At 46.4% G+C, this 26,513-nt stretch overlaps 1 protein-coding gene across 3 annotated transcripts in view; it reads left to right on the plus strand.

The window, feature by feature from the left end:
• The window catches only part of ETV6 (ETS variant transcription factor 6), a 144,010-nt gene that overhangs the window by 100,994 nt on the left and 16,503 nt on the right, over positions 1 to 26,513 (plus strand). For all 3 annotated transcript variants that reach the window (XM_066632600.1, XM_066632601.1, XM_066632602.1), the window contains 2 exons: positions 21,648 to 21,812; positions 22,313 to 22,447. In XM_066632600.1, the coding sequence (XP_066488697.1) occupies positions 21,648 to 21,812; positions 22,313 to 22,447 (300 nt within the window). The remainder of the gene's footprint in view (positions 1 to 21,647; positions 21,813 to 22,312; positions 22,448 to 26,513) is intronic.

Below are 26,513 nucleotides of genomic sequence, written 5' to 3' on the forward strand. Positions count from 1 at the left end.
TGGGGGCACTCGACTGCAGGGACAGGAGCTTTCTGCTTCTCTTGAACCTCTGTAACAGTGGGGAAATGTTGGTTCCACAGCAAGCATTGCAAAACAAGCCTCAACAATTGTTTGCATGGAAAAATAGGATTAGGAAACTAATGTATTTTTAGCTGCCTGTGGCCAATGGAAAGTAGGAGAAGAGCCAGTGCTGTTGCGAGTCCGTCTGGTCCAGGGTCACCACTCATTTAACTACCCAACACAGTGAAGATTGAGCATCATGTTAGGACTAAACTGATGTGACACGGGAAGATTTGAGATGACCGAGTGCCCAAACTGCAACCCAAAACCCACTTATTTATCGCAAAGTGCCAACACGGCAATTTAACCTGAATACTGAGGTTTTAGTTTAGAAAAAACAACTCATACATTAACATCTTTTACCTGCTATTACTTGTAACCCGTAATGAACTTTTCCTCTAGAAATTTGTCCAATCCCTACTTAAAGGCATCCAGGCAAGTTGTCATCACTACTTCCCGTTGCAAAGAGTTCCACAGACTAATTGCATGCTGGGTAAAGAAATATTGGCAGGGAGGGGGTGGCTGCAAGACCTTGCCACTGCTAATTTTTTCAAACAAGAAAATACTTTTTTTTTTAAAAAGCCTCACCCACAGAAGTGGGCTCTAAGGCTGCAATCCCAGCCACTCTTTCCTAGGAGTAAGCCTCATTGACTCTAATGGAGCTAACTTCTGAGTAGACACACACAGGAGTGAGTTCCAAGGTTGCAATCCCAGCCACTGTTTCCTGGGAGTAAGCCTCATTCACTGTAATGGGGCTTACTTCTGAGTAGACACACACACACAGTAATGGGGCTTACTTCTGAGTAGACACGTACAGGAGCGGGCTCCAAGGCTGCTATCCCAGCCACTGTTTCCTGGGAGTAAGCCTCATCCACTGTAATGGGGCTTACTTCTGAATAGACACACACACTATAATGGGGCTTACTTCTGAGTAGACATGCAGTAGACTGAGGTTCGCCACCACAGACCTAGTGTTTCTCTTACCCTTAAAAGCAGCTATGGAGGGCCCTGATTAGCATTTTGCAAGGGGTGTTACCCCTTATCCCCCTGATGCTAATTTCTTGTTCTCTTCCCTCCCCCAGTGCAGTTACTCCTCATGTGGGAGAGAGTATACTGCACAGCACCTGTCTTTTTCCCCCTTCTGTGGCTGATAACAGCTCAGAAGATGTTATTTGGATTGGGAAAGGAGCACAAGGGGAAAGGGAGTAAACCCTCCTTCTCTGGAATTGTGATCTCAGTCTAGTTTCATTCCGTCTCCCCAGCATGTGTGGCTAATTCTGCCTGTTTAAAAAAAAAATGGACTTGATCACAACTCTGCTGCTGTCATGCTTAATTTGGCCCTTAGCATAGAAATGCACCTTCCTTTCCCACATTTTTTTTCTGCTTTTGAACTAGTGACTTGGGCTGCACAGCTGTATGAGTGGATAATTCTGAAAACACTTGCACTGGCAATAAGCTACTGTGTGCATAGTTTAATAATAATAATAATAATTATTATTATTATTATAATTAATAATAATATAGGTATTTCTGTACTGCCTTTCTAGGTCCTCAGATTTCTCCTTGGACTTTATTCAAGGCGGTTTACATGGGCAGGCAATTTAAATCCCCGAAGGGTTTTTTACAATTTGAAAGAAGGTTCAGTCTTTCAAGAACCACAACAGTCCAGGTGTTTCTTTCTGATCTGGTTTCACATTCTGGCCTCCATCCTCCCACGCTCAGAGCAGATGGAATAGCTCGGCTCAGCTTGTCAGCTGCTTCAAGGCCGTACGGTGCCGGTGGCCTCGAACTGGCGACCTTCTGATGTTATCTTCAGGCAAATGGAGGCTCAACCCTCTAGACCAGACCTCCTGCCCTCCTGCCCGCTGGTTTAATTTCTTGGATTGCAGGGAAATTCTATGTTTTCCTCAACTGCTCTAACAGAATACCTCTTGAGAAACAGCGGTTCCAAACGGTAGAGCATGTTCAGTTGTGTGTTGATTGCAGTTCTTCTGTCTAGCTGCAGGTGGCATGGCTTTTGGGTTACACCCTGTGCTAGCAGCCACTGATCTAGTGAGAAAGACTCCTTTTCCACACAGATAATGAAGGTGCAATTTTCATTGGTAGTTTCTGACTTTTAAGCTGCTGCTGAACCAGCGGCCCAATTCTAATGGGCAGTTATGGCAATGGATCTCATGATCTGCCACTACAACCGTCCCTGCAGCATTGCAAAAGCTGTGGACTTTGAGGCCACTGGTGCAAATGGCTGGAGGACCACCTGTGGCTCCTGGAAAGCCAGAGAAAACACCCAAGTTTCAATACTTAGAAATTAGCCGAAAAACTCAGTTGGGAAATAATAATAATAATATAATAATAATATACAGTATTTATATACCGCCTTTCTTGGTCTTTATTCAAGACTTTATTCAAGGCGGTTTACACAGGCAGGCTTATTAAATCCACACAGGGATTTTTACAAATTGAAAGAAGGTTCTCTCTTTCAAGAACCACCACATTCAAGATGTTACACTCCGATCTGGTTTAACATTCTGGCCTCCATCCTCCCACGCTCCGAGCAGATGGAACAGCTCAGCTGCAGCTTGCCGGCTGCTTCAAGGTCGCACGGTGCCGGTGGCCTCGAACTGGCGACCTTGTGGATGTTAATCTTCAGGCAAATGGAGGCTCTACCCTCTAGACCAGACCTCCTGCCCAGGGGAAAGAACCAGGGGTGGTTCAACTCAATAACTGGACTCAGTGCCAAGCAGACTCTCCCCTGTTCCCATCCTGGAAGCAGCTGCCCAAGAGTGAATTTCCTTATTTACTGCCACGTCATGACCTGGTTTAGACCACTGAAGGGTAACAAAGTGAGCTCCCTCCTCCTTCCCTAAGTGTTCTCTGCCAATGGGTGACTGGCAGAAGTTGTCTTACAGGCAATTCTGATCCTGACACAGGTGGTTCTGAACATGATGCTGCTGATTCTACTTTGATTTCCTCCCATTCTGGTTAATGAAGCTACCCACAATCCACAAGAAAGTCCTCCTACATAGGTTCCATTGAAGTGATACACCAGCTCCTGTGCATGACTGAAACCACTTAACTTTGTCCCGCCTTAGAATCTCTCTCTCTCTCTCTCTCTCTCTCTCTCTCAAAAAGTAGGTTCAGTTACAAATGGTACCTTGGCATCTGTGGAGGTTCCATTGCAGAAATCCACAAATAATGAAATCTGCAGAATCAGGGCACCAAGCTGCATTCTGGTCACATTTGGAGGGTGTTCTGAGGCTAAGGGCACTTCCAGTTTTTGTTGAAAACTGAAAGTGCCCTTTAAACACCTCCAGGAGGGCTTTCTTTTTCTGGTTTGTTTAATGTATTTTTATCCTGCCTTTTTCCCACATTGAGGGGACTCAAGGCGGCTATCAATATGAACATAAAATCAATATAATTATTAATTGTTATTAACAGTATTTATATATCGCTTTTCAATGGAAAGGTCACAAAGCGGTTTACAGAGAAAATCAAACAACTCATGGCTCCCTGCCCCAAAAGGGCTCACAATCTGAAAAGATGCAAAAGAACACCAGCAGACAGCCACTAGAAAAGACACTGCTGGGGTGAGGTGGGCCACTCTCCCCCTGCTAAAAAAAGGAGCACCCACTTGAAAAAGTGCCTCTTACCCAATTAGCAGGGGTTAATAATAATAATAATAATAGATTAAAAACAATTAAAACATTAAGGGCACAGTCCAAGGTCACCCTTGGGGCAGGGCATGTCCCTTGAGCTGGCCCAGGAGGGTTGCAAACGTCCCATGAAGTCTTATTAATGAGAAGGAGCCCTATAGCTGTGGAGCAATGGCTTGCAGCTAGAAGGTCCTTGTTCAGTCCCTGGTATTGCCAATTAAAAAGATCTCTCATAGCAAGTGCAGAGAGAGGCCTCTCAGCCTAAGACCCCTGGAAGTCACTGCTGTTCAGAGCAGACTGCGCTGGCCTAGAGGGGAGCATGGTCTGAGTTAATAGAAGGCAGCATTGCATTAGATCAGGAGTGTCCGAAGTTTTGGCAGGAGGGCCACATCATGTCTCTGACACTGTGTTGGGAGCAAAGGAATTAATTTACATTTCAAATTTGAATAAATTTACATAAATGAATATATTAGAGATGGACCTTGTATGACTGAATGAAGGTCTTGCAATAGCTCAAAGCCTATAAAAGGCCTTCACAGAGCAAGGCCAGCCTTTCCTTTGCTGCCGCTGCTGCATCACAGACGTGGAACAGCAAGCAGTGGAAGGAGCCCTCATCCCACAGCTCACGTGAGAGGTTGGACAGTTGGTCGTCACGCTGAGAGCAGTTGCATCAGGCCAGCACAGGCTCCTGCAAGGGCCAGAGGCTCATTGGAGACTGGCTCCCTGCGGGCCAGATTGGGAGTCCTCGAGGGCCGCAAGTGGCCCCAGGGCTGGGTTTTGGGCACCCCTGCATTAGATCAAAAGGAAAAGAATCCCTTCTCTTTTCTGCTCCTTGCTTTTCTATGTTCCTCATGGCAACCTACATTATCAGCAGTGCTTGGGGTTGCTAGGTTACAGATATCCTTTTGACGATCACAGCTATCCCTTTTCATTCTGTGTTTTAAAATGTATATTTTCTTACAGATTAATCATTGTTGGGACTTTTCAGGAGTAAGTTTGCCTGTAGCACTTTCAGGAATGAGACAGCTCTAACTTTAAAAGAAATCACTTCCAGGAGGTTTGGTGATTGCCAAGCTTAGAGCCACAATCTTCAACTAGTGCAGGTGCGCCTTGGGAGTTTGGAGTGGTTGAGAATTGCTGAAAAGCTTTTCTGTTTTCTGCAGTTCTGTTTCTAGGGAACTGCCTCTAGCAACAAATTGTCTGTCCCTCTTGCTACACCGGCTCCTTAGAGCATCCTTCCTCCTTAGAGCCAGCAGGGGAACAGACAATTCATTACTACAGTCAGTTGCCCTAGAAGCAGAGCCACCGAACCGGGAAGAGTTTTTCAGCGATTCTCAACCACTGTGCTCCAAGCTCCTGCACCACACCTGCAGTCCTTTTGTGGCACTCTAGTTGAAAACTGTGGCTCTAACTGATGGCGTTGCTGGAGGGGGGTGGAGTTCTCAGTCCAGCGGGGAGGCTCAGCGGGGCAGGCAAGCGGCCCCTCCCTTCTGAGCCATTCCCAGCAGGGGGAGCAAAACAGAGCCATACAGCTTCGTTTCGCTCCCCCTGCCGGGAATGGCTCCAAAGGGAGGGGCTGCTTACCAGCCCCGCAACCAGCTTGTGTGCTCTGCCCCCCTCCAGCTATGCCACTGGCTCTAACCTAAGTTAGAGTTGTAGAGTTAGCCTCCAGCATTTTGAATTGGCCAGAAATGTACTTGTAGACAGTGCAGCCAGAGGAATAGCGGTGTGGCATGATTGAATCGCCTTGTGCAGCACTTTCATGGCTGCATTTTGCACCAGGTGAAGTTTCCAGAGGGCATTTAAGGACAACCCCACAGAGAGCATGTTGCACTCATCTAGTTGAGAGATAACGAAGGCATGAGTCACTGTCACTAGGTCTGCTTGAGACAGAAGCGGGTGCAACTGTGTACCAGCCGAAGGTGGGCAAAAACACTTCAGGCTACAGCTGCCATCTGAACAGCCAGAGTGACAATGGATCCAGAAGTAATCCTGAACTGCAAACACAATATGGCAAGGGGAGTGCAAATCCTTGACGATAGGCTGACACACCCTGATGGTAGCACTGGGTCTCCTATCCATACGAACCTCCAGTTTGTCCAGATTTAATTTCAGTTCATCCAGACCATTACCAGATACTGGTCCAGGGTAGTGATTTTCAGCATTTTTCTTCTTAGGACACACTGAACTCCAAGGTCTTCTCTGTGGTCTTCACCTCTTGGATGTTCACTTCCAGGAGACTCTTCTGGGTTCTGTGGCTCTGTTTCTAGGGCACATAGCTGTAGTAATGAATTGTCTATCCCTCTTCCTGTCAGAGCCAGGAGAGAGGCAATTCATTACTACAGACAGTTGCCCTAGAAATAGAGCCCTAGAACCCAGAAGATCTTTTCAGCGATTTTCAGCTGCTGTGCTCCATATTCCCTAGCTTACCATAAGAACATAAGAACAGCCCCACTGGATCAGGCCATAGGCCCATCTAGTCCAACTTCCTGCATCTCACAGCGGTCCACCAAACGCCCCAGGGAGCACACCAGATAACAAGAGACCTCATCCTGGTGCCCTCCCCTGCATCTGACATAGCCCATTTCTAAAATCAGGAGGTTGCACATACACATCATGGTTTGTAACCCATAATGGATTTTTCCTCCAGAAACTTGTCCAATCCCCTTTTAAAGGCATCCAGGCCAGATGCCGTCACCACATCCTGTGGCAAGGAGTTCCACAGACCTAGCACACGCTGAGTAAAGAAATGTTTTCTTTTGTCTGTCCTAACCCTCCCAACACTCAATTTTAGTGGAAGTCCCCTGGTTCTGGTGTTATGTGAGAGTGTAAAGAGCATCTCTCTATCCACTTTATCCTTCCCATGCATAATTTTGTATGTCTCAATCATGTCCCCCCTCAGGCGTCTCTTTTCTAGGCTGAAGAGGCCCAAACGCCGTAGCCTTTCCTCATAAGGAAGGTGCCCCAGCCCAGTAATCATACCAGGGATTTTGGCACAGTAGATTGCCCTGCCCAACCTTTGTGCTGGCCAGTTGCACATGCCTGAAGGAGAGGGGCTTGCTTGAACACCACGGGGAGCTCCTTACAAAATGTAGTGCTTTTCACCCCCTCTAGTTAACGCTACTGGTATAGTGGAGCATTGGTTTGGTCCACAATTTTGACTTCATGTCTTCAAAGGCCTGTGTCATTGAAGTCGAAGCTACAACGCGATTTAGATATGACTAAAAGAAACATGAACATTAGCAAGTGATGGAAGGGCGTGGGCAGGCTTATGAGACTCCCCACGCCACCATATCTTGCTGTCTTTTCAGTAACACTGGAGCTTTCAACTGTCATGGACATGCGCTGTATTTTCACACATTGCATCACAGTCTGATGTTGTTCATGGGAGTTCAGTCATTTGATGGAACACCTGAAATGACTAATCTTCAGAATCTTGGCCAGGATTCAAAGAACTACTTTAGGTCTAAGGTCTTGCACTATTGCAGTTTGAATTTTTTTTTATGTCCTTTTTTTTCTTTGAACAGCTGCCTTTCATATACCAGATCACAAACTGTTTTTCAAACTTCTCGGTTTCAAGAGTGATTCATGTGGTAAGGGTGGAGTGAGGGGCTGATATCACAGGCCTACAAAATTGAGGGTCAGAAAAGTTTTTCTCAAACTTTGTGGTGGTTTGATATGAATTTGGGGTGCTGATTCCAAAAATGGCATCCGTTTTACCCTATCACGTGTAGTTCTGGAGATATAGTATAGCCCCATTAGTGAATGGTTCAAGCAGCTTCCTCATGAGGAAGCCATGGTGTAGGCTTCCTCATGAGGAAGCTCCTTGAACCATTCACTAAAGAGGCTATGCTGTGTCTCTAAACTAGACGTGATAGGGCAAAACGGATGCCATTTTTGGAATCAGCACCCCAAATATACCCAGGAATTGGTGTAACGTTTAATGAAGCAAAATGTGTGTTGGCCTGTGTATTCAAGGAATAGAAGCCTCCTTCAGCACCCAGAACTTGAAGTGCAGACCGGAAATGGGGCAGGGCATTTTGGTGCTAAAAGCAGGGCAAAATCTCTATCATGTCCTTATGGTGCTATCTCTGTAGATTCTGACCCTTTTACAAGAAGTGCTTAACTGCATCCAATAACACATTTTTTATTTGTATGGATTTTGGGGAGCTTAAGAATGGGAGGGAGTTTTGTTTGTTCTCTCTAACTTCTTTTTTGAAGTTGTTTTCAACTGGCAACATGGTCTGTCTTCATTAATCAGTGGGTGATCTCAGCCCAATGAGCTAATTTAGCGTTCTGCCTGTAGACTTGATCGGTAAATGCAAGCCATGTGTTCTGTCAGCGGGTCAGGAGGACTGATGGCGCAAGGGCTTTTCAGGCCGGTTCCAGAAAGGGACCATTGCTGCTTCCTGGAAACAGAACTTGGCTCCACTTCAGGCAGGGTTGGAAGATTTATTTCCTCCTAGGAAGAGCTCTGAGCCTGGACGTTCTATTCAAATGTCTTTTAATCAGGCCACTTTTTGCAGATTTTTCGAAAGGGCCCGTTTTAAAAAAGAGAGGGAGGGAGGAAAGAGTTGCATTAAAAAAAAAAAGGATTGCTAATTATTGAGACATCACACTACTGTATCTCGTTGGAAAGCAAGGTGGTGGAATTTGTAAGCATCCAGTGGGTGGAGAATAAACTAGAAATACAAGAGAGCCTGAACTTGCTGCAATTGGAGAAATTGTGCTGGAAATTATCTCTACAATCTATTTAGCATATAAAGTTTCAAGAACTTTGGGGTTTTGTGCTCAGAATGCTGTCAAGGAAGGCAATGGCGATGATTAATGTTCACAAAGAGAAGAGCAGAGACGCAGACTGGGGTTGGAATGTATTTGTGTCGGGTGGAAAATGGTTCTGCTGCCCAGTTATGTTGTAGATATGCCCAGAGGTACTTTTACCATTCCCTGCCTGGCACACCCCCAATTGCGTGGGAGCCTTTACCTCCCAGGCTGACGTCCACTCAGCCATTCTGGGCGGGGAGTGCAAAACGGAAGCAGGTGCCTGGTTCTGAAGCGGAGGGGTTGCTTGCATGCTGTGGTGAGGCTCCCTGCAAAACGTAGTATTTTGCACCCCTCCTAGCTACACCACTGGTTGCCAGTGTTTCATTCAAAAAGTACTGACCCTGTGGACAGTGCTGAGGAGCAGAGCAGAACAAGGGGAGAACCTGGCAAATAAGGGTCGAGTCTGGGAGGTCAACTGCAGCCTCAAAAATTCTGGAGTTTACTAGCTTTTCAGACTTCAGTTGTCGCTCCCTGATAACACACAAGAATTCTGCATTCACCTACATTCACCCACACTGGGCAGCCCAGGAAAATCATGGCAAACCTCTAGCAATGCTAAGTGGATTTGACCAAACCATTAAAAGAACTGGAATTTCAAAAAATGGAAAATCTCATTATGTACATGAGCTAAGTTTGGAAATGCACCTGCAATCTAGGTGAACTCGAGGCTCCGAAACCAAAGCACTAGTAAAAACTCTCCAGCAAAACACTGGGCTCCAGTCAGCAGGACGCCTGCCAAACTCCTCAACATGCAGCCAGGGTGTGCTTGACCTGAAGGTTCTGAAACACAGAAAGATCATAGAAAACACCTTCATTTTATTTTGTTAGCGATCTGTGATTCTCAAGACGTTCTCTTTATTCCGGGATGTTTGACTCAGAGTTCTGAAAGTCTCTGGTTGGCAAAACGGCTCACTTTCCTTTATTCTGCTCTTCTGTTCCGAAATGCCCCCTGCCCTTCCTTCTTGGTTTTAATTTCAAAGCCAGTATGTTTTTGCCAGGATTGCGTGGCTGGGCAGAGAGTCCTGATGCTGTAATTAGAGATGGTTGCTTTTTTCTTTTTATGATGTGCAGGACTTGCCTCAGGGGCTATTCTCGTTTCCCAGCAAGCTCTCCATTCTCCTTCCCCCTACTAATGTGTTCTCCTAATTCCACAGCGAATATACCCACATGCATGGACATATTCCAGTTTTGTTTTTTACCCTTCACTTCCTGAACATATTTCATTCGCTTCTTTCCTTTCTTTACTCCAAGCCTGTTAACATAAAAGAGGTGGCGCCACTATTAAGCCGGAATGAAAATCCTGACTTTTCCTTGATGTGTTTGCAGGCAGTTCACCGTTTTTGGACCTTTCTGGCACTTCAGAAGCATCTGTGGTGCCCCAGCATCCCAAAAGTTTTGCTGAGTCATCTAGCTTAGCGATTTTCAACTGGTGTGCCGGGAAAAGTCCAAAATGTGCCATAAGAGCACAGTGGTTGAAAATGTCTGCAAAACTCTTCTAAGTTCTGGTACTCTGTTTGTGGGGCAACTGTCTGTAGTAATGAATGGTCTGTCCTTCTTCATCTGCTGGTGGAGCAAAATACTTCTCCAAGAACTGGCAGCGGAAGAGGGACACAGTTTGGTACTGCAGACAGTTGCTCTAAAAACAGAGCCGCAGAACCCAGAAGAGTTTTTCAGCCATTTTCAGTCACTGTGCTCCAAACTTCTGCAGCACGCCTGTGGACCTTTCACACCACACCGGTTGAAAATCACAGAGTCGTAGCAGTGGAAAGAAAAAGAACAGGCACCTCCCTTTCAGGGAATGCTGCATTGATCCCTTCCTCCTTTAGCCATATCCAACTCCTAGCACCATCCTTTCCACCTATGGCTGAACCCCCTTTGTAAAATAAGAGATATAAAGCAATATGTATGAGCATTGATGCTGGGCGGTGCTGAGGTAAAACTCTGCTCTCCCCTCCATGCTTCACCCTCGCCCTTGATGGAGCACTTGCCTTGCTGACAGTACTGAGGGTTCTGGGATCAGCCCCACCCAATGGGCCCTCTGATTGGCATGGGCCTTGGCCAGTGGCCAACTCCCAGCTGGACCAATCTCGCCCTGATGAGTACCTGATGTGTGCAGTAGCATAGCTACAGGGGAGGGGCACAGTAAATATTGCAGGCACAGCAGTGCACCGTGTAGACAGCCCCTCCCACTTATCATTGGAGCCATTCTGGGCAGTTGTCATCACTGTCCAGAATGGCTCCAATGGCGAGTGGGAGGGGCTGCTTACACAGCACATTGCAGCACCTGCACTACTTATTGTGCTGCCCCCAATGTAGCTATGCTACTGAATGTGTATCAAGTTATAGTGTAATTTAAAGATGTGTGAGATGAAGAGACATTTAAGAACATAAGAACATAAGAAGAGCCCCACTGGATCAGGCCATAGGCCCATCTAGTCCAGCTTCCTGTATCTCACAGCGGCCCACCAAAGGCCCCAGGGAGCACACCAGATAACAAGAGACCTGCAAGACTTCCTGGGAATTGTAGTTAAGAACATAAGAACAGCCCCACTGGATCAGGCCATAGGCCCATCTAGTCCAGCTTCCTGTATCTCACAGCAGCCCACCAAATGCCCCAAGGAGCGCACCAGATAACAAGAGACCTCATCCTGGTGCCCTCCCTTGCATCTGGCATTCTGACATAACCCATTTCTAAAATCAGGAGGTTGCGCATACATATCATGGCTTGTACCCTGTAATGGATTTTTCCTCCAGAAACTTGTCCAATCCCCTTTTAAAGGCGTCTAGGCTAGACGCCAGCACCACATCCTGCGGCAAGGAGTTCCACAGACCAACCACACGCTGAGTAAAGAAATATTTTCTTTTGTCTGTCCTAACCCGCCCAACACTCAATTTGAGTGGATGTCCCCTGGTTCTGGTGTTATGTGAGAGTGTAAAGAGCATCTCTCTATCCACTCTGTCCAAGCCCTGCATAATTTTGTATGTCTCAATCATTTCCCCCTTCAGGCGCCTCTTTTCTAGGCTGAAGAGGCCCAAACACCTTAGCCTTTCTTCATAAGGAAGGTGCCCCAGCCCCGTAATCATCTTAGTCGCTCTCTTTTGCACCTTTTCCATTTCCACTATGTCTTTTTTGAGATGCGGCGACCAGAACTGGACACAATACTCCAGGTGTGGCCTTACCATTGTTTTATACAACGGCATTATAATATTAGCCATTTTGTTCTCAATACCTAATGTTCTCAAAGATATGAACATCATATGAACCAGCAGTTCTAGCTGGTTTCCCTGCACTTAGAATTAAGGATCAGGGCTTCCTTCCAAGACAGGTGACAAGCCCTAGGCTTGCAGCATGGCCACCGATCTCTGCTCATTTTCTGTACCGAAGTACTCCAGCGTTGCAGGCAACTGTTTGCTAATGTGTGGATTTGCTAAGACTTCAGCAGTCTATTACGCTTGAGGAAATAGGCTCTTGTAGTGCTTAGCATGTAGGAGGATGAGCTATTAATGTTCAGGGATTACCAAAAGCACTCAGTACATGCTCAGAGGTGCCCTGCAATTACTTCACAATTGTGCAAGTTGTGACTCAAAATCGCTGGGGTTGAGTCTTGATTACCACCAGATCTGTAGAAGACTGTTAAACAATCTTAAACAGAACTGGACTGTTGTCTACTTAAAAGGATAACTCATTCTTTTACTCTAAAGTGCCACAGTAGTGAGTGACCTGACAGCTGCGAGAAACTTTGCTGTTCTTCAGGAATGAAGCTAATGAGTTTGAGTGATCCTTCCTCCTAAAAAGGGGGTGCTGGCTTGCTTTGTGCTTCTTCAGTTAAGAGTTCAAATTCCATTGGATGAATCTCAAGTAGCAGGGTCAGAAAAGACCTCTTTCTCAGATCTGAGAAAGCTGCTCTGACAGCACAATCCTGTGCATGTCTACTTACTTCTACTCAGAAGTAAACCTCATGGTGGTTAATAGGACTTGCTTCCAGAGAGTCTTCCATTGTATGGAAGTATGTATAGGATTGCAGTCCCAGTCAGAGAAAACAAACTAGGCTAATGGTTGGACTTAGTGTTGGGCAACGTTGCACATTCCTACTTTTTTTCAAATTTTTTTTAAACCACCCTTCTTCAGAGGAGCTCTTGGTTGGCAACATTCAGTCTTGAAAGACTATGGTATAAGCCTACAGCACCTGGTATTCCCAGGCTGTCTCCCATCCAAGTACTAACCAGACCTGACCCTGCTTAGCTTCCAAGATCAGGACCTTCCCAAAGTGTAGTGTACAGGATTTTCAGCCATGCACTACCCATGGTGTGTATGGTTCCTCCCCCCTTTTGTCCTCACAGCAATCCTGTGAGGTAGGTAAGGCTGATAGTGACTGGCCCAAGGACACCCAGGAAGCTTTGTGGGGATTTGAACCTGGATCTTCTAGGTCTAAGACCCGCTACACCATCCTGGCTCTCCATGAGGTTTGTGCCCCTCCACCAGTCAAAGATTCTTGCCATCTTGGTAAGTATATGGACACTGAGCAATGAGCCATTTCAGATCAGAGGTACCCTGAAGTGAAAGAAACAGTCTGGTTTCCTCTGGAAGAGACAGCAACCCTCCTTTTCACTGACCTTCATGCCTGACCCTGTTTTTACAAACCACAGTTGTATCTTCTCTGCAGCCCGGTGTCAATCGGTGTTGTGAATGTTCTCTCAGTCATTGCCACCTAAACCTCCCCCTCTTCCCTTTCCCCACTTCACAATCAGTGTGAGGTTGGTATTGGCCCCAGTTCCTGAATTTCCTGGTCCAAGCTCTGAAATGGCAAATGTTGTGCTTTGGACTTGACTGGATGGCAAGTTCCCGCAACATAATTTGCTGCTTAATACACCCTTCCGTGAAACAGCTAAGTACAGTTTGTGCTCTTGGCCAGCGTTCTTCCTTAATGCAGTGCCTTGAGCGGACAAGTGATTTATATCTCCTGGTGCTGAAGACGAGAACCTTGGCTAGGCTGTGTTGAGACAAAGAGGTCGGATAGCAAGGAAACTTGGATCAGTGGGTTCTGATCCAGAAAGTGCACCAGTCTCTAGCCTGATTCAGATATTGCACTCATCACATGTACAATCAGCGTGTAGCACATACGTGTTTATTAATCTGCTTGCATTCGTTTTGCACATGTTACTTTCAGTGTGCGTTCAGCTGTATTCTACCACAAATGCATTCTACATTTTCAAGAGGTCTAGTCCTTGTGTTGGCTTTTAAAATGAACCAGGAGAGGAGGAAGGAAGGAGGAGGTGGCGCACACACAAAGCTCTCTCTGTCTCCTAACAATGGGCAGGAGATTGGCAATATTATGTCTGCACAGACCTGCGAGTTGGAGGATAAGTCAGAATTTAAGCTGGCAACCTTCAGTCTTGGAAGACTGTGGTATCCCGCTCTGAATGGTGGTTCTGGCACAGCATCTAGTGTGGCTGAAATACTATATAGGTATTAATGGTTGAATGGCATGATGAATTCTGGGTGTAATTGTTAGGTCTAAAGAATTGTTAACAAACTAAATAATTTTTAGTTAGCTAATTTTCTTCCTGCTTTTTAGCTGAATAAAAACACTTAAATACATTTGTATTTTTCAGTAGGAGTGCTTTTTTGAAACATTGGCGGTATTGTGATAACTCAAAATGGAATGAATGGAAGGTCCTTCTTAGAAGGAAGCTCCACCTCTGACATTGTTTCCCTTCTTTATTCTCATAACACACAATAGCCAAATAAAGTTAATTAAATCACAGTGACAGCCCCATCACTTTAAATTTGTTATCACTGGTTAAGGCTGGCCTCTACCTTTAGTTGACTGATCTACCAGTTAAACAAATCAGCAGCCCAATCCTACCTAAACTTCCCTGTGCTGATGCAGCTAGGCCGGCATAGGCTACACTGCATCCCACAGAGGAGTTTGGCAGGTGGAAAGTCTCCTCAGAGTAGGGAGACATCTGTCCTCTTGCTCCAGGGTAAACCCCAGCCTGCTCAATGGGTCGACTCAGACTCCTTATCGCTGGTGCAAGCCTGCATTGATCAGTGTTGGCTGATAGGATACAGACCACCAGTACCACCAGTGCTGCCCCTGTCACCATCCTCCCCCATCTTATTGCACCCCCTCCTTGCCTTCCCCCCACCTTTCCCCTGCCCTACACAGCACAGAACCCACCTGCTCCAGCAGGCACCGCTTTTCGTGTTAACAACGTCCAGAAGGCTCTGGCATCGGCAGAATGTGTGCTCAACCAGTGCAAGTCAGGCATAAGATTGTGGCACAAAGTTGGTAGCCAAGATCAATAATCCAGCACACAGGTTTAGGCAATTCTTTGATGATAAGGCTACAGTCCTATGCACACTTACTTACCTGGGAGTTAGTTGGCAATCTTCAGTCTCGAAAGACTCTGGAATCGTGCTCTAAATGGTGGTTCTGGAGCAGCGTCTAGTGTGGCTGAAAAGGCCAATTCGGGACTGACAATCCCTTCCACACTGGGAGCAAGTGCAGTCTGTCCCTGGTCTGTCTCCCTGGCTATGGGCCTTCCTTCTTCGCCTCTTTGCCGCAGTCTGTTGGCCAAGTGTCTCTTCAAACTGGAAGAGGCTATGCTGCACAGCCTGCCTCCAAGCGGGCTGCTCAGAGGCCAGGGTTTCCCACCTGTTGAGGTCCACTCCTAAGGCCTTCAGATCCCTCTTGCAGACATCCTTGTATCACAGCTGTGGTCTACCTGTAGGGTGCTTTCCTTGCACGAGTTCTCCATAGAGGAGACCCTTTGGGATCCAGCCATCACCTATTCTCATGACATGACCAGGCCAACACAGGCGTGTCTGTTTCAGCAGTGTATACATGCTAGGGATTCCAGCTCATTCCAGGACTGTGGAACTTTGTCCCGCCAGGTGATGCCGAGGATGCGTGGGAGGCAGCGCATGTGGAATGCTTTCAGTTTTCTCTCCTGTTGTGAGCGAAGAGTCCATGACTCGCTGCAGTACAGAAGTGTACTCAGGATGCAAGCTCTGTAGACCTGCATCTTGGTATGTTCCGTCAGCTTCTTGTTGGACCAGACTCTTTTTGTGAGTCTGGAAAACGTGGTAGCTGCTTTACCGATGCGTTTGTTTAGCTCGGTATTGAGAGAAAGAGTATTGGAGATCATTGAGCTAAGGTTCACAAAGTCATGGACAACTCCAGTTCATGCTCAGAGATTGTAATGCAGGGAGGTGAGTCCACATCCTGAAACATGACCTGTGTTTTCTTAAGGCTGATCGTCAGTCCAAAATCTTGGCAGGCCTTGCTAAAACGATCCATGAACTGCTGGAGATCTTTGGCAGAGTGAGTAGTGACAGCTGCATCGTCGGCAAAGAGGAAGTCACGCAGACATTTCAGCTGGACTTTGGACTTTGCTCTCAGTTTGGAGAGGTTGAAGAGCTTTCCGTCTGATCTGGTCTGGAGATAGATGCCTTCTGTTGTAGTTCCAAAGGCCTGCTGCAGCAGGATAGCGAAGAAAATCCCAAACAAGATTGGTGCAAGAACACAGCCCTGCTTCACGCCGCTTTGGATGTCAAAGGGGTCTGATGTGGAGCCATCGAAGACAACAGTGCCCTTCATGTCCTTGTGGAAAGATCTAATTATGCTGAGGAGCCTGGGTGGACATCCGATCTTGGGGAGAATCTTGAAGAGGCCGTCCCTGCTGACCAGGTCGAAAGCCTTCGTGAGATCTATGAGGGCTATAAAGAGTGGCTGTCGTTGTTCCCTGCATTTCTCCTGCAGTTGTCTAAGGGAGAATACCATATCAGTGTGGACCTGTTGGCTCAGAGTCCACACTGTGATTCTGGATAAACGCTCTCTGCAAGTACCTGGAGCCTCTTTAGTGCAACTCGGACAAACAGCTTTCCTACAACGCTAAGGAGAGAGATGCCGCGGTAGTTGTTGCAGTCACCCCTGTCGCCTTTGTTCTTGTACAGCGTGATGATGTGATGATGTTTGCATCCTTCATGTCTTGAGGTACTCTACCTTCTCTCCAGCAGAGACAGAGGATTTCATGCAGCTCAGTGACGATGATCTCTTTGCAGCACTTTAGGACTTCAGCAGGGATGCTGTCTTTTCCAGGTGCCTTGCCAAAGGCAAGGGAGTCCAGGGCCACGTGAAGTTCTTCTAGGGTTGGTTCACTGTCAAGTTCCTCCAGCACAGGCAGGCACTCAATGTTGTTCAGCGCTTCTTTGGTGACTACATTTTCTCTGGAATATAGCTCAGAGTAGTGCTGCACCCAGCATTCCATCTGCTGCGCCCAATCCTGGATGACCTCGCCTGCGGCAGACTTCAGAGGGGCAATTTTCTTCTGTGTTGGACCTAGGGCCTGCTTGATACCATCATACATCCCCTTGATGTTGCCCGTGTCAGCTGCTATCTGTATCTGGGAACAGAACTGGAGCCAGTAGTCGTTAGCACATCTCCTGGCAGCCTGCTGAACTTTGCTGCGAGCAGCTTGGAGGACCTGCAGGTTGTGCTCACTGGGACAGGCCTTGTATGCTGCTTGAGCTCTCCTCTTTTCCTCAATGACTGGTGTCAACTCCTCAGAGTGGGCTTCAAACCAGTCTGCCGTCTTGTTGGTCTTCTTGCCGAATATGGACAAGGCGGTGTTGTAAACGGCATTCTTGAAATGTTCCCATCTGTTGGATGCGTTTGTGTCGGCCAGGCCTGGAAGAGATTCCTCAAGCGCTCGTGCAAATTCCTCCACTTTTCTCTGATCCTGGGTCTTGCTGGTATCAATGCGAGGTCTTCCTTCCTTTTTTGTGTGGTACAGTCGCTTTGTTTGCAGTTTCACTCTGCTGCACACCAGGGAGTGATCAGTGTTGCAGGCAGCACCCTGATAGCACCCTGATGCTGGGAAGGCTGGAGCGTCTGGTGAGAATCAGGTCGAGCTGGTGCCAGTGCTTTGATCTTGGGTGTCTCCAAGAGACTCTATGTTGGGGCTTCGTGTTGAAGAACATGTTGCTGACACAGAGACCGTGATGACAGCAAAACTCTAGCAGGTGTTGCCCATTTTCGTTCATCTTCCCAGTGCCGAACTGACCTAAGCAAGTGGGCCACGAACTGTGATCAGCATCAACTCTAGCATTGAAATCACCAAACATGAACAATGGCTCTTTTACGAGGATCTTCTTGATAGTGGTGGCCAGGTCATCGTAGAATTTGTCTTTGGCTTCTGCTGGAGACGACAGAGTCGGTGCATAAGCACTGATGAGAGTGACAGGTCCTGCTGATGACTGGAGCTGCAGGGACAAAATTCTTTCACTTCCTACAGTAGGTGGGATGATGGATTCCAGCAGGGTATTTCTGACCGCAAAGCCAACGCCATGTTCCCTGATTTCGTTTGGTGGTTTTCTCTGCCAGAAAAATGAGAAATTGCTCTCCTTGACAGATCATACTTGACAGAGTAAGCCCCCTTGAACATAATGGGACTTGCTTCAGAATAAACATATATAAGCTTGTGCTTAAAGTCTATCATCCATGACAGCTAATTGGAAACTTCAGATTTCTGAGTACTAGATGCATCTGGCTGGAGCACTTGGTCTAATGGTCTTCCCCAGCAAGGCCATTCTTTTGTTATAATTTGTTAAAAAGCAGGAACTCTTCATGTGAATATGGTCCCCATGGACATTTTATTTTTTGACGTTTTAATGCCACCTTTCCACCACAGTGGAGGAAATTTTAATACCACCTTTTAATACGTTTTAACACCACCTTTCCTCCACAGAAGCCCACAGTGGTGTACATGGTCCCTCCCCTCCTTTTGTCCTCACAACAGCCCTGTGAGGTTGGTGAGGCTGAGAGGCAGTGACTGGCTCAAGGTCACCCAGGAATCTTCGTGGCTGATCGGAGATTTGACCCTGGATCATCCAGGTCTAAGTTCAACCCCCAAACTGCTATACCATCCTGGCTGCGTCATCTGTATAAATAACAAAAAATATTTGATGACGTTTGCATAATTTACTTTATTTTTTGTGCTTTTATTCACCCACCCTCCCACTTTGTATAATTTATTCTGCCTTTGGTAGTCGTGGGAAGGGGCAGAGCACTGAAACCCCACTCCCCTTCCCTTGACATCTTCTACAGCATCCACGCCTCAGGTTTTTGAAATTTCCTCAGGTGTTCAAGCACATCTTTACAGCCATGGGGGGCTAGAAAGAATGAAAGGGAGCTGTGTGGCCAAGACATGACTGCTTGAACATCTTTGGTGCTGGCTGATGCTGTGATATCGGAAGACTCTTTCTGTGCTGCTTTGTGTGTGTCTTCTCATAAGGAAGCCCGACTGAGTTCAGTCGTACCTACTGCCAGGCAATTGAGTATAGGATCCAGCCCTATACTTGTGCCTAGTTTCCCTTGTTAATTTTCTGCTGATTTGGTTGCTACTTTGGGCAGGAGGTCTGGTCTAGAGGGTTGAGACTCCGTTTGCCTGAAGATAACGTCCGCAGGTCGCCAGTTCAAGGCCACCGGCACCGTGCGGCCTTGAAGCAGCTGACAAGCTGAGCCAAGCTATTCCATCTGCTCTGAGCGTGGGAGGATGGAGGCCAGAACGTGAAACCAGATCAGAAAGAAACATCTGAAATGTTGTGGTTCTTGAAAGATAGAACCTTCTTTCAATCGTAAAAATCCCTATGGGGATTTAAATCACCTGCCTATGTAAACCGCCTTGAATAAAGTCTTGAACAAAGACCAAGAAAGGCGGTATACCTGCATTATTATTATTATTATTATTATTATTATTATTATTATTATTATTATTATTACTTATTTTGATGAAATTTTCTGTTCTGTAAATGTAGCTGTTGTTTTGTATTGGTTATTGCTTTCCTGGTTATTGTTTTGCTGGATCCTGTTGGAGGTGGGAACAGTATATAATCCTTTTAAAATGAAGGGAGCAAGCAAGGAAGTAAGATTCTGCATGGCTTTCAACACCCAACACATGCTGCTATTATGATAATGCTATTTTTAGATTTTGAAATCAAAGCTTCCAATATAGTTGTATTAACCATTATGTTTTACGCATGATGGAGTAGCATATGCAGCTGTGGTGTTGCGTGCCAGTTTTTCCATGTGAAGGAGGATGCGCGTCTCTACTTTTCCCTGCACCAGACTCCTTACACTAGCAATTTTCAGTGTTTTTGTTCCCGTAGCACGCTGACCTCCATGGTCTTCTCTACAGTCTTTGCCTCTTGTGATGTCACTTGCAGCTTCCCGGAGACTCTTCCAGGTTTGCGGCTCTGTTTCTAGGGCAACTATCTATAGTAATGAATTGTCTATCTCTCTTCTGCAGAGCTGGTGGCTGAAGAGGGACAGAAATTTGTTACTGCAGACATTTGCCTTAGAAACACAGCCGCAGAACCTGAAAGAGATTTTCAGCTATTTTCAAACACGCTGCTCCCAACCCCCACGGTACACCTGCGGACCTTTCACAGCACACCAGTGTGTTACGGCACACCGGTTGAAAATTGCTGCCTTACACTTTCCCACAGTTCAGAATATCGTGCCTGTTGCCTCATCGTATGCTAGCAAAACCTTCTCTGTGTTGCAAGTGCAGAGAATGCCAGTAACCTGTCCAACCCAATAAGCACAGTGAAAAGCTCTCTTTATCTTGGCAGGCTTTCAGGTGTGTAGTTGGCTGGAAGAGAGCAAGTTTGACTGCCTTGCTGCTTGTCTGCCTGATTAGAAATGTAACTTTTCCAGAAATTTTGGCAAGAGCAGTTTGGGGTTACATTCTAGAAACAGCTATGTATTTGGGAGATACGTTCTTTACAGATATACTTGATGATCAGTACCAAATATGGGTATATGTGCATTTTGCTCAGAAATAAAGGTAGACCTCTCTTCTACTGTGGCACAGCTATAAAAGAATTTATGGTGTTTGAAAAGCAGCTATGAAACCGGCCAGCCAGCGTACTCAAGTGTACCGTACATCAAAAATGTTGGGGTAATTCCTTCAGGTGTTATTTTTAACAATGTATAGATATACAGGTGTGCCCCAATATCCCTAGGGATTCGATTCCAGAACCCACATGGTTAACCAAAACCACAGATATCCATGGTCGCCTCTCTAAAACCAACCAGAGCAGCGGTCCTGTCCAGAGACTTTGGTGGGTCATGAAACTGACAAGGCAGATCGGCCTATGTGCATCAAGGGTTAAACAACTTGCTACTTGTGTGTGGGGGGGGCACTGCTGCCCAATCATCATTATAGCCGCAGAGGATTGAGTGACTTGTAAAGGGATACTTTTTTTAGGTGGGCCCCGATGCTAAGAAGTTTGAGAACCACTGCTCTAAATTATTTTACTCTTGATTGAAAAGAAAGCTTTTCATATAACATTTTAATTTTTCTTTCTGAATTGTAAAACTGACTTCACGTGACCATAGTCGGGAAAAGGTTTCTTTTATTCTTTGAGAGATTTCATTTTATTTTTGTAGTTTCTGAAAAGGCACGAACTGATACCCTCCTTATTCACCTCTTTATTCGTGGATTTGGCATTCGAGGATTTGACCAGCTGTGGATTGGAAAATTAATTTATTTTTTAAAAAATCACATACCCAACCATCGCACAGCGCTCGGTTGCTTCAGTCCCTCATGCCCGCCTCGCAATGCCATTAACACAAGTTTAAGCAATTTCTGTGTGTATTAGGTGATTTCCATATGTTTAGGCAGTTTACATGTATCTTAGGCGATTTCCATACATCAATGTATACAATGTTAGGTAATGTATGTTATTAGCACAAATTTATGCAATTTGTGCAAATTTCCGCAAATTCCGTAAATTTCCACAATTTCCACATATTATTGTTATTTTCTTACTGGGACTTTGCCATCTGCAGAATTTGTTATCCACACAGTGTTCCGGAACTCAACCCCCATGGATAAGGAGGGCCCACTGAATGTATCTGTCAGACAGTGACTTCTTGTTGGTGATACATGCAGCCTCCAAGTATGACAACATCTAAGATCTCCATGCATTTCATTCCGGATCTGGCCTTGTTGCTCAGTCTCTTTGATGCTTTCTGGACTGAAAATTATTGTTGTTTCGGTTGATTGCACGACTGTGATGCTCTTCCATTGTCTTCACAGGCCTACAGCCCATTTACTGGAGCAGGGATGATGTGGCCCAGTGGCTGAAGTGGGCAGAAAAGGAGTTCTCCTTGAGACCCATTGAGAGCAACACTTTTGAGATGAATGGGAAAGCACTCCTGCTGCTAACCAAAGAGGACTTTCGATATAGGTCTCCGCATTCAGGTGAGAAGTTGGCCTGTTAAGTGTGTGTGTGTGGGGGAGGGGCAGGTTGGGGGAACTGCACACACTGCAGGACAGGTACTCAGAGGATGCAGTCCTAGTCACAGTTGCCTGGGAGTGAGCCCCACTGATTATAATGGTACTTGTAGACATGCCTAGGATTGGATTCACACTCTTGCAAGGGCACTCTTGCAAGGGCAGAAGGAGATTTGAGAAAGGTCTCAGACTTAACAATGTTCAGCTCAGATTGTCAGTTCCTTCATGAAGGGACCATTTTCTGTTTATTGAATGCTGCAGAGCTCCATTTTAGACAGGTAGCACAGTTTAAATCGTTTTAATGACATTCCAGATGTCTGCAGACCTGCAAATACCTGCACCTGTCCAGCCCCTTCTCCCAAATTGCTTTGGTTTCTTTCCCACATTTAACTCCCTGCTGGGTTTGAAGTCCTTGACTTTCCAGCAGTGCAGTTTTTCATTCCCTTGGCTGCCTGTCTCTCTTTCAGGTGACGTGCTGTATGAGCTCCTTCAGCACATCTTGAAGCAAAGAAATTCTCATGTGCTGTTTTCACCTTTCTTCCACCCTGGGAACTCTATCCATGCTCAGCCAGACGTCATGTTACACCAGAACCACGATGAAGGTAATGGCAAAAAACCCCTCGTCTTTGCATAGCAAAAGGACTTTGTGTGGTGCTCTGAAATGTTATGGGATGGTTGAAATCCAGGGAAAGAACCTCTTTTTAAACCCTATCTGTGACTGGTATCTTTATTCGTAGCCATAGAAGGGAAAGCTAATACAGGTTGAGTATCCCTTATCCGGGCTGCTTGGGATGGGAAGGTGTCTGGATTTTGGTATAATTGCATAAATATAATGAGAAATGCTTCCTTTTGCAGACATATGGATGTCTGCTGGCCTCTTTGCCATTTTTCATGCAGGTACACACCACACCACCATACAGGTACACGGAGCAGAGAATAGAACTTACAACCTGTACCTACACTGTACATGGGAATGAGCACAAGACCTTCTAGTGTTCACACTTTAGAAAGTTCTTTAAAAGTCCTGGACAAAAATGTCTGGATTTCAGAATATTTCAGATTCTGGATGTGTGGATAAGGGGTAATCTACCTGTACTGTAACCAAAGTCCTCAGGCCAAGCAGAAAATATCTTGTCCACTTGATCTTGGGTCCTCACACTGCAATTTAACTCCTTTCTTCGGAGGCCTTGAGAAGGAAAGGAAAACCCTGAGCATTAATATCAAACTCTGAGATCTGGCAGCCTGGTATGTAGGATTTCCAGATTTAGACACTGAGGGGGCTTCTGTACCTTTAAGGGTGACGTTCCTTTCATAAAGCCATGTCATATAACTGATAATAGAATTCCTTGCATCATGGCCAGTGCATTGTGTTGGTGCAGCGATTTTCAACCACTGAGCCATGGCACACTGGTGTGCCACAAATGGTTCACAGGTGTGGCGCGGGAACACAACAGTTGAAAATGGCTGAAAACTCTTCCAGGTTCTCTGACTCCGTTTCTAGGGAAACTGCCTGTAGTAACGAATTGTCTTTCCCTCTTTCTCCACCAGCTGAGCCCCAGAAACAGAGCTGCAGAGCCTGGAAGAGTTTTCAGCCATTTTCAACCACTGTGCTCCAAACTCCCGTGGTGCACCTTTTACAGCGCACCAAAGTGCAGTGGCGCAGTGGTTGAAAATCACTGTTCTGACCACTGCACCACGAGGCTCTCTTACCTGAGTAGCATCCTAATCCCTAAGAGTTGCTTAGTGTGCAGCACCAGGAATGCCAGGAGATCCCTGTTTCGGTGGCGTAGCTGGAGGGGGCCAGAGCAGCTAGCCAAGGGGGGAGGCTCAGCGGGGCAAGCAAGTGGCCCCTCCCTTTGGAGCCATTCCCAGCAGGGGGAGTAAAACAAAGCTGTATGGTTCCGTTTTGCTCCCCCTGCCGGGAATGGCTCCAAAGGAAGGGGCCGCTTACCTGCCCAGTGGAGCCTCCCCTCAGGCTAGCTGCTGCACCTCCCCCTCCAGCTACACCACTGCCCTGTTTCATTTGAAGTTGAGGTTCCAGAACTGTTCACAGGGCCTTCCTCATGTGCAGTGCTGTCTTTGGCCTTGCACTGAGTGCTGCCAGGGCCTTACACTCAGACTTTCCCTGCTTTATTGTATTCTCCGAGTGCTTGGGTGAACACTGTCACAGCACTTTGATCTTGCTCCCTCAGATTCTCTTCCAACCACTACAATTTGGCTTTTAGTTGTGTGTGTGTGTGTGTGTGTGTGTGTGTGTTTTTAAAGGCCTCCTTTGGTAGAAATTAAAAGCTGAGGAGGAACATTTTGTTTTAATTATGGATTACTTCCAGCCACAGACTCTGGGCAGCGAGGGACATCCTCTGTGCCAAGTGTTCACAAGCAGGTAGTGAGTGCAGTGCGTCTTGTGTACTTTGACTCACTTGTGCTGCCTCTTTCCTGTCATCCGGTGCCTGGTGGAGGAACTTGCACGGCTAAATTTAGCCCTGTGCTCCTGCCTGGCGGGTTTTTTTGTTTTTCCCGTTCTTCACTGGTTTCTTTGGCATTAATGTGCTCCAGCCAGCCGTGTTAGGAGAAGGCCTGTTGTTGGTTTGTTCGCTTGTCTTGAGTTCTAAGGCTCAGCTGTAAGGTGAGTTTCACAAGTTAATGCTGAGTCCTCCCGGTGGGGTTTCTGTTTCTCTCTCATACTTCTCATGACTCTGCAAGTCATAAATTGTTTCAGTCATTTCAAAAGTGTGTGACAAGGCACACTGGTGTTAACACACGAGGATGGTTCGTATGGTGCAAGGGGTACATTATTTCAGTTGTTTCGGTGCTCTGAACCCACAGCAGCAAATTGCAAAGGAGGCTGCCAGCTGCATCTCTGCATGATTTGCTATTATGACCTGGCTTCTTTCCCATCAGCCTTGACTGGGAGCCAGCCATTCTGCTGCATTTCTGCATCAGGGGTCAGTGAATTAGCCAGTTGCTGCCAGTCAAGAGGCTCAGCCCTCAAAGGAAACTTCCTGTTGCATCTTTTCCACTCAGAACAGTGACTCATGCAGAAACACAGGTGATGTTCCTTCTGAGGGTGACCCATTTCCAAAGTGAACAATCTCAAGAAAAAATCTTGTGCCTTACCTTACCCACAAAGTTGGGAATACTTTGTCTTAGAACACACCAACTATTAGGACACAGTCCTTATCTGTGCAGGGTCTGGCCTGCACTCTATCCAGCGTAGATCAAGTGCAAGCTGGAGGACAACTTGGGGTAAGGGGATATTTTTTCTCCATGTTGAACCCCAGCCACTCCTATGGGGCTACTTGGATCTGTGCCAGCAATATCATTGGTGCAAATCCAAGCAGTCCGTGGGGGTGTCAGGGAATGCCTTTCTAAGGCCCAAATAGACCATGTGAGCCTTCTTGAGCCTCGGAAGACCTGAGAAAGACACTTCTGGTTTTAGCGAAAACCAGAAGTGCTTTTCTAAGGCCTTCTGAGGTGGGTGTTAACAAATATTTTGCCCTCAGGTGCCAGAAGGCATAGCTACAACACTGCTGGGCTGACTCCTGTGCCTAGTATCGAAGCTGACCAGTGTAGCGGGATACTAGTGGAAGCAGTGGTGTCCAGTGCACTATCGAGGTGGTGAGGACAGGACGTAGGGCCAATGGAGGGTTCTCCCAGTGTCAGGACTCCCAAGCAGTCAGTCACCATCACTGCTAATTGGTATTTTTTGGGTGTTATTGCCAGGTATTATGGCAGTTGCTGTGGTATGTGGGTTGTGCAGACCACCACATGTGCTCTCAAAGTACTGAGATAGCTTTGACCCGTTGGGGTTTCTGAGACGTAGAATGAACACGCGAGTCACTCCGTTATGATGGTTTAAAAAATGCATATTGGCATCTTCAGTTGTGGAGGTGCTTTTTACATAAGGAAAACCTGGACCAGAACTCAAAAAGTAAATCTGTCTACCCCGTTTAAGCTTCAGAATCATGAGCTTTTTCTTCCAAGCAGACCATTTGGACAATGCATCGGTTTTGCTCTGTCCTCATCAAAAAGCCCACCTGGTGCCACTTGTTGGTCTGAAACACGCTGAAACATGTTTCTTCTAAATCCATTTTCAGAAGGCTGTTTTGCAAACACCGCAGGCTGGGCACGGCCTGGCACTCGAGTTCCACTCGCTTGTGCCCATTTTGTTATTACTGACCTAAACAGTCAAACAGAGACAGACCTTTTCTTGTTTATGACTTTGGGCAAGTGAATCATAAAATCCACACCAATGTCGCTTCCGCCTCCGTTTTAACAAGGAAACTGGTGGTTGCTGGCAAGATGTGTAGGGAGGTGAACAGTGTGATGAGAGGGCTTGGGTCAGTTTCAGGTCACAGAGCTGGAGCTGGTGGGATCCCATTTTCCCGGCAGTAGACTGCTTTCATACTCCTTTACAGGACTTGGTGGAGATATTTTGTTTTTAGGATGTGTAGAATTTTAGAACTGACAAAGGCATCACTCTGTCCTTTCTAAAATGATTTTTTTGAAAAGGTCATTGTGGCTGTCACAATTCAAGAAATGAAGGAGCAAATATATTTGCCCCCTCGATGAACTGTGACAGGGCCAAGCCTACCATATGTTAAGAGAGAAGCTTCAGGCAGCTATAGTCAATCCCTGTTACTCGCTTACTCTGTTCCCACGGATTCA

This window comes from Tiliqua scincoides, chromosome 6, assembly GCF_035046505.1.
Source record: "Tiliqua scincoides isolate rTilSci1 chromosome 6, rTilSci1.hap2, whole genome shotgun sequence".
NCBI classification, from domain to species: domain Eukaryota; kingdom Metazoa; phylum Chordata; class Lepidosauria; order Squamata; family Scincidae; genus Tiliqua; species Tiliqua scincoides.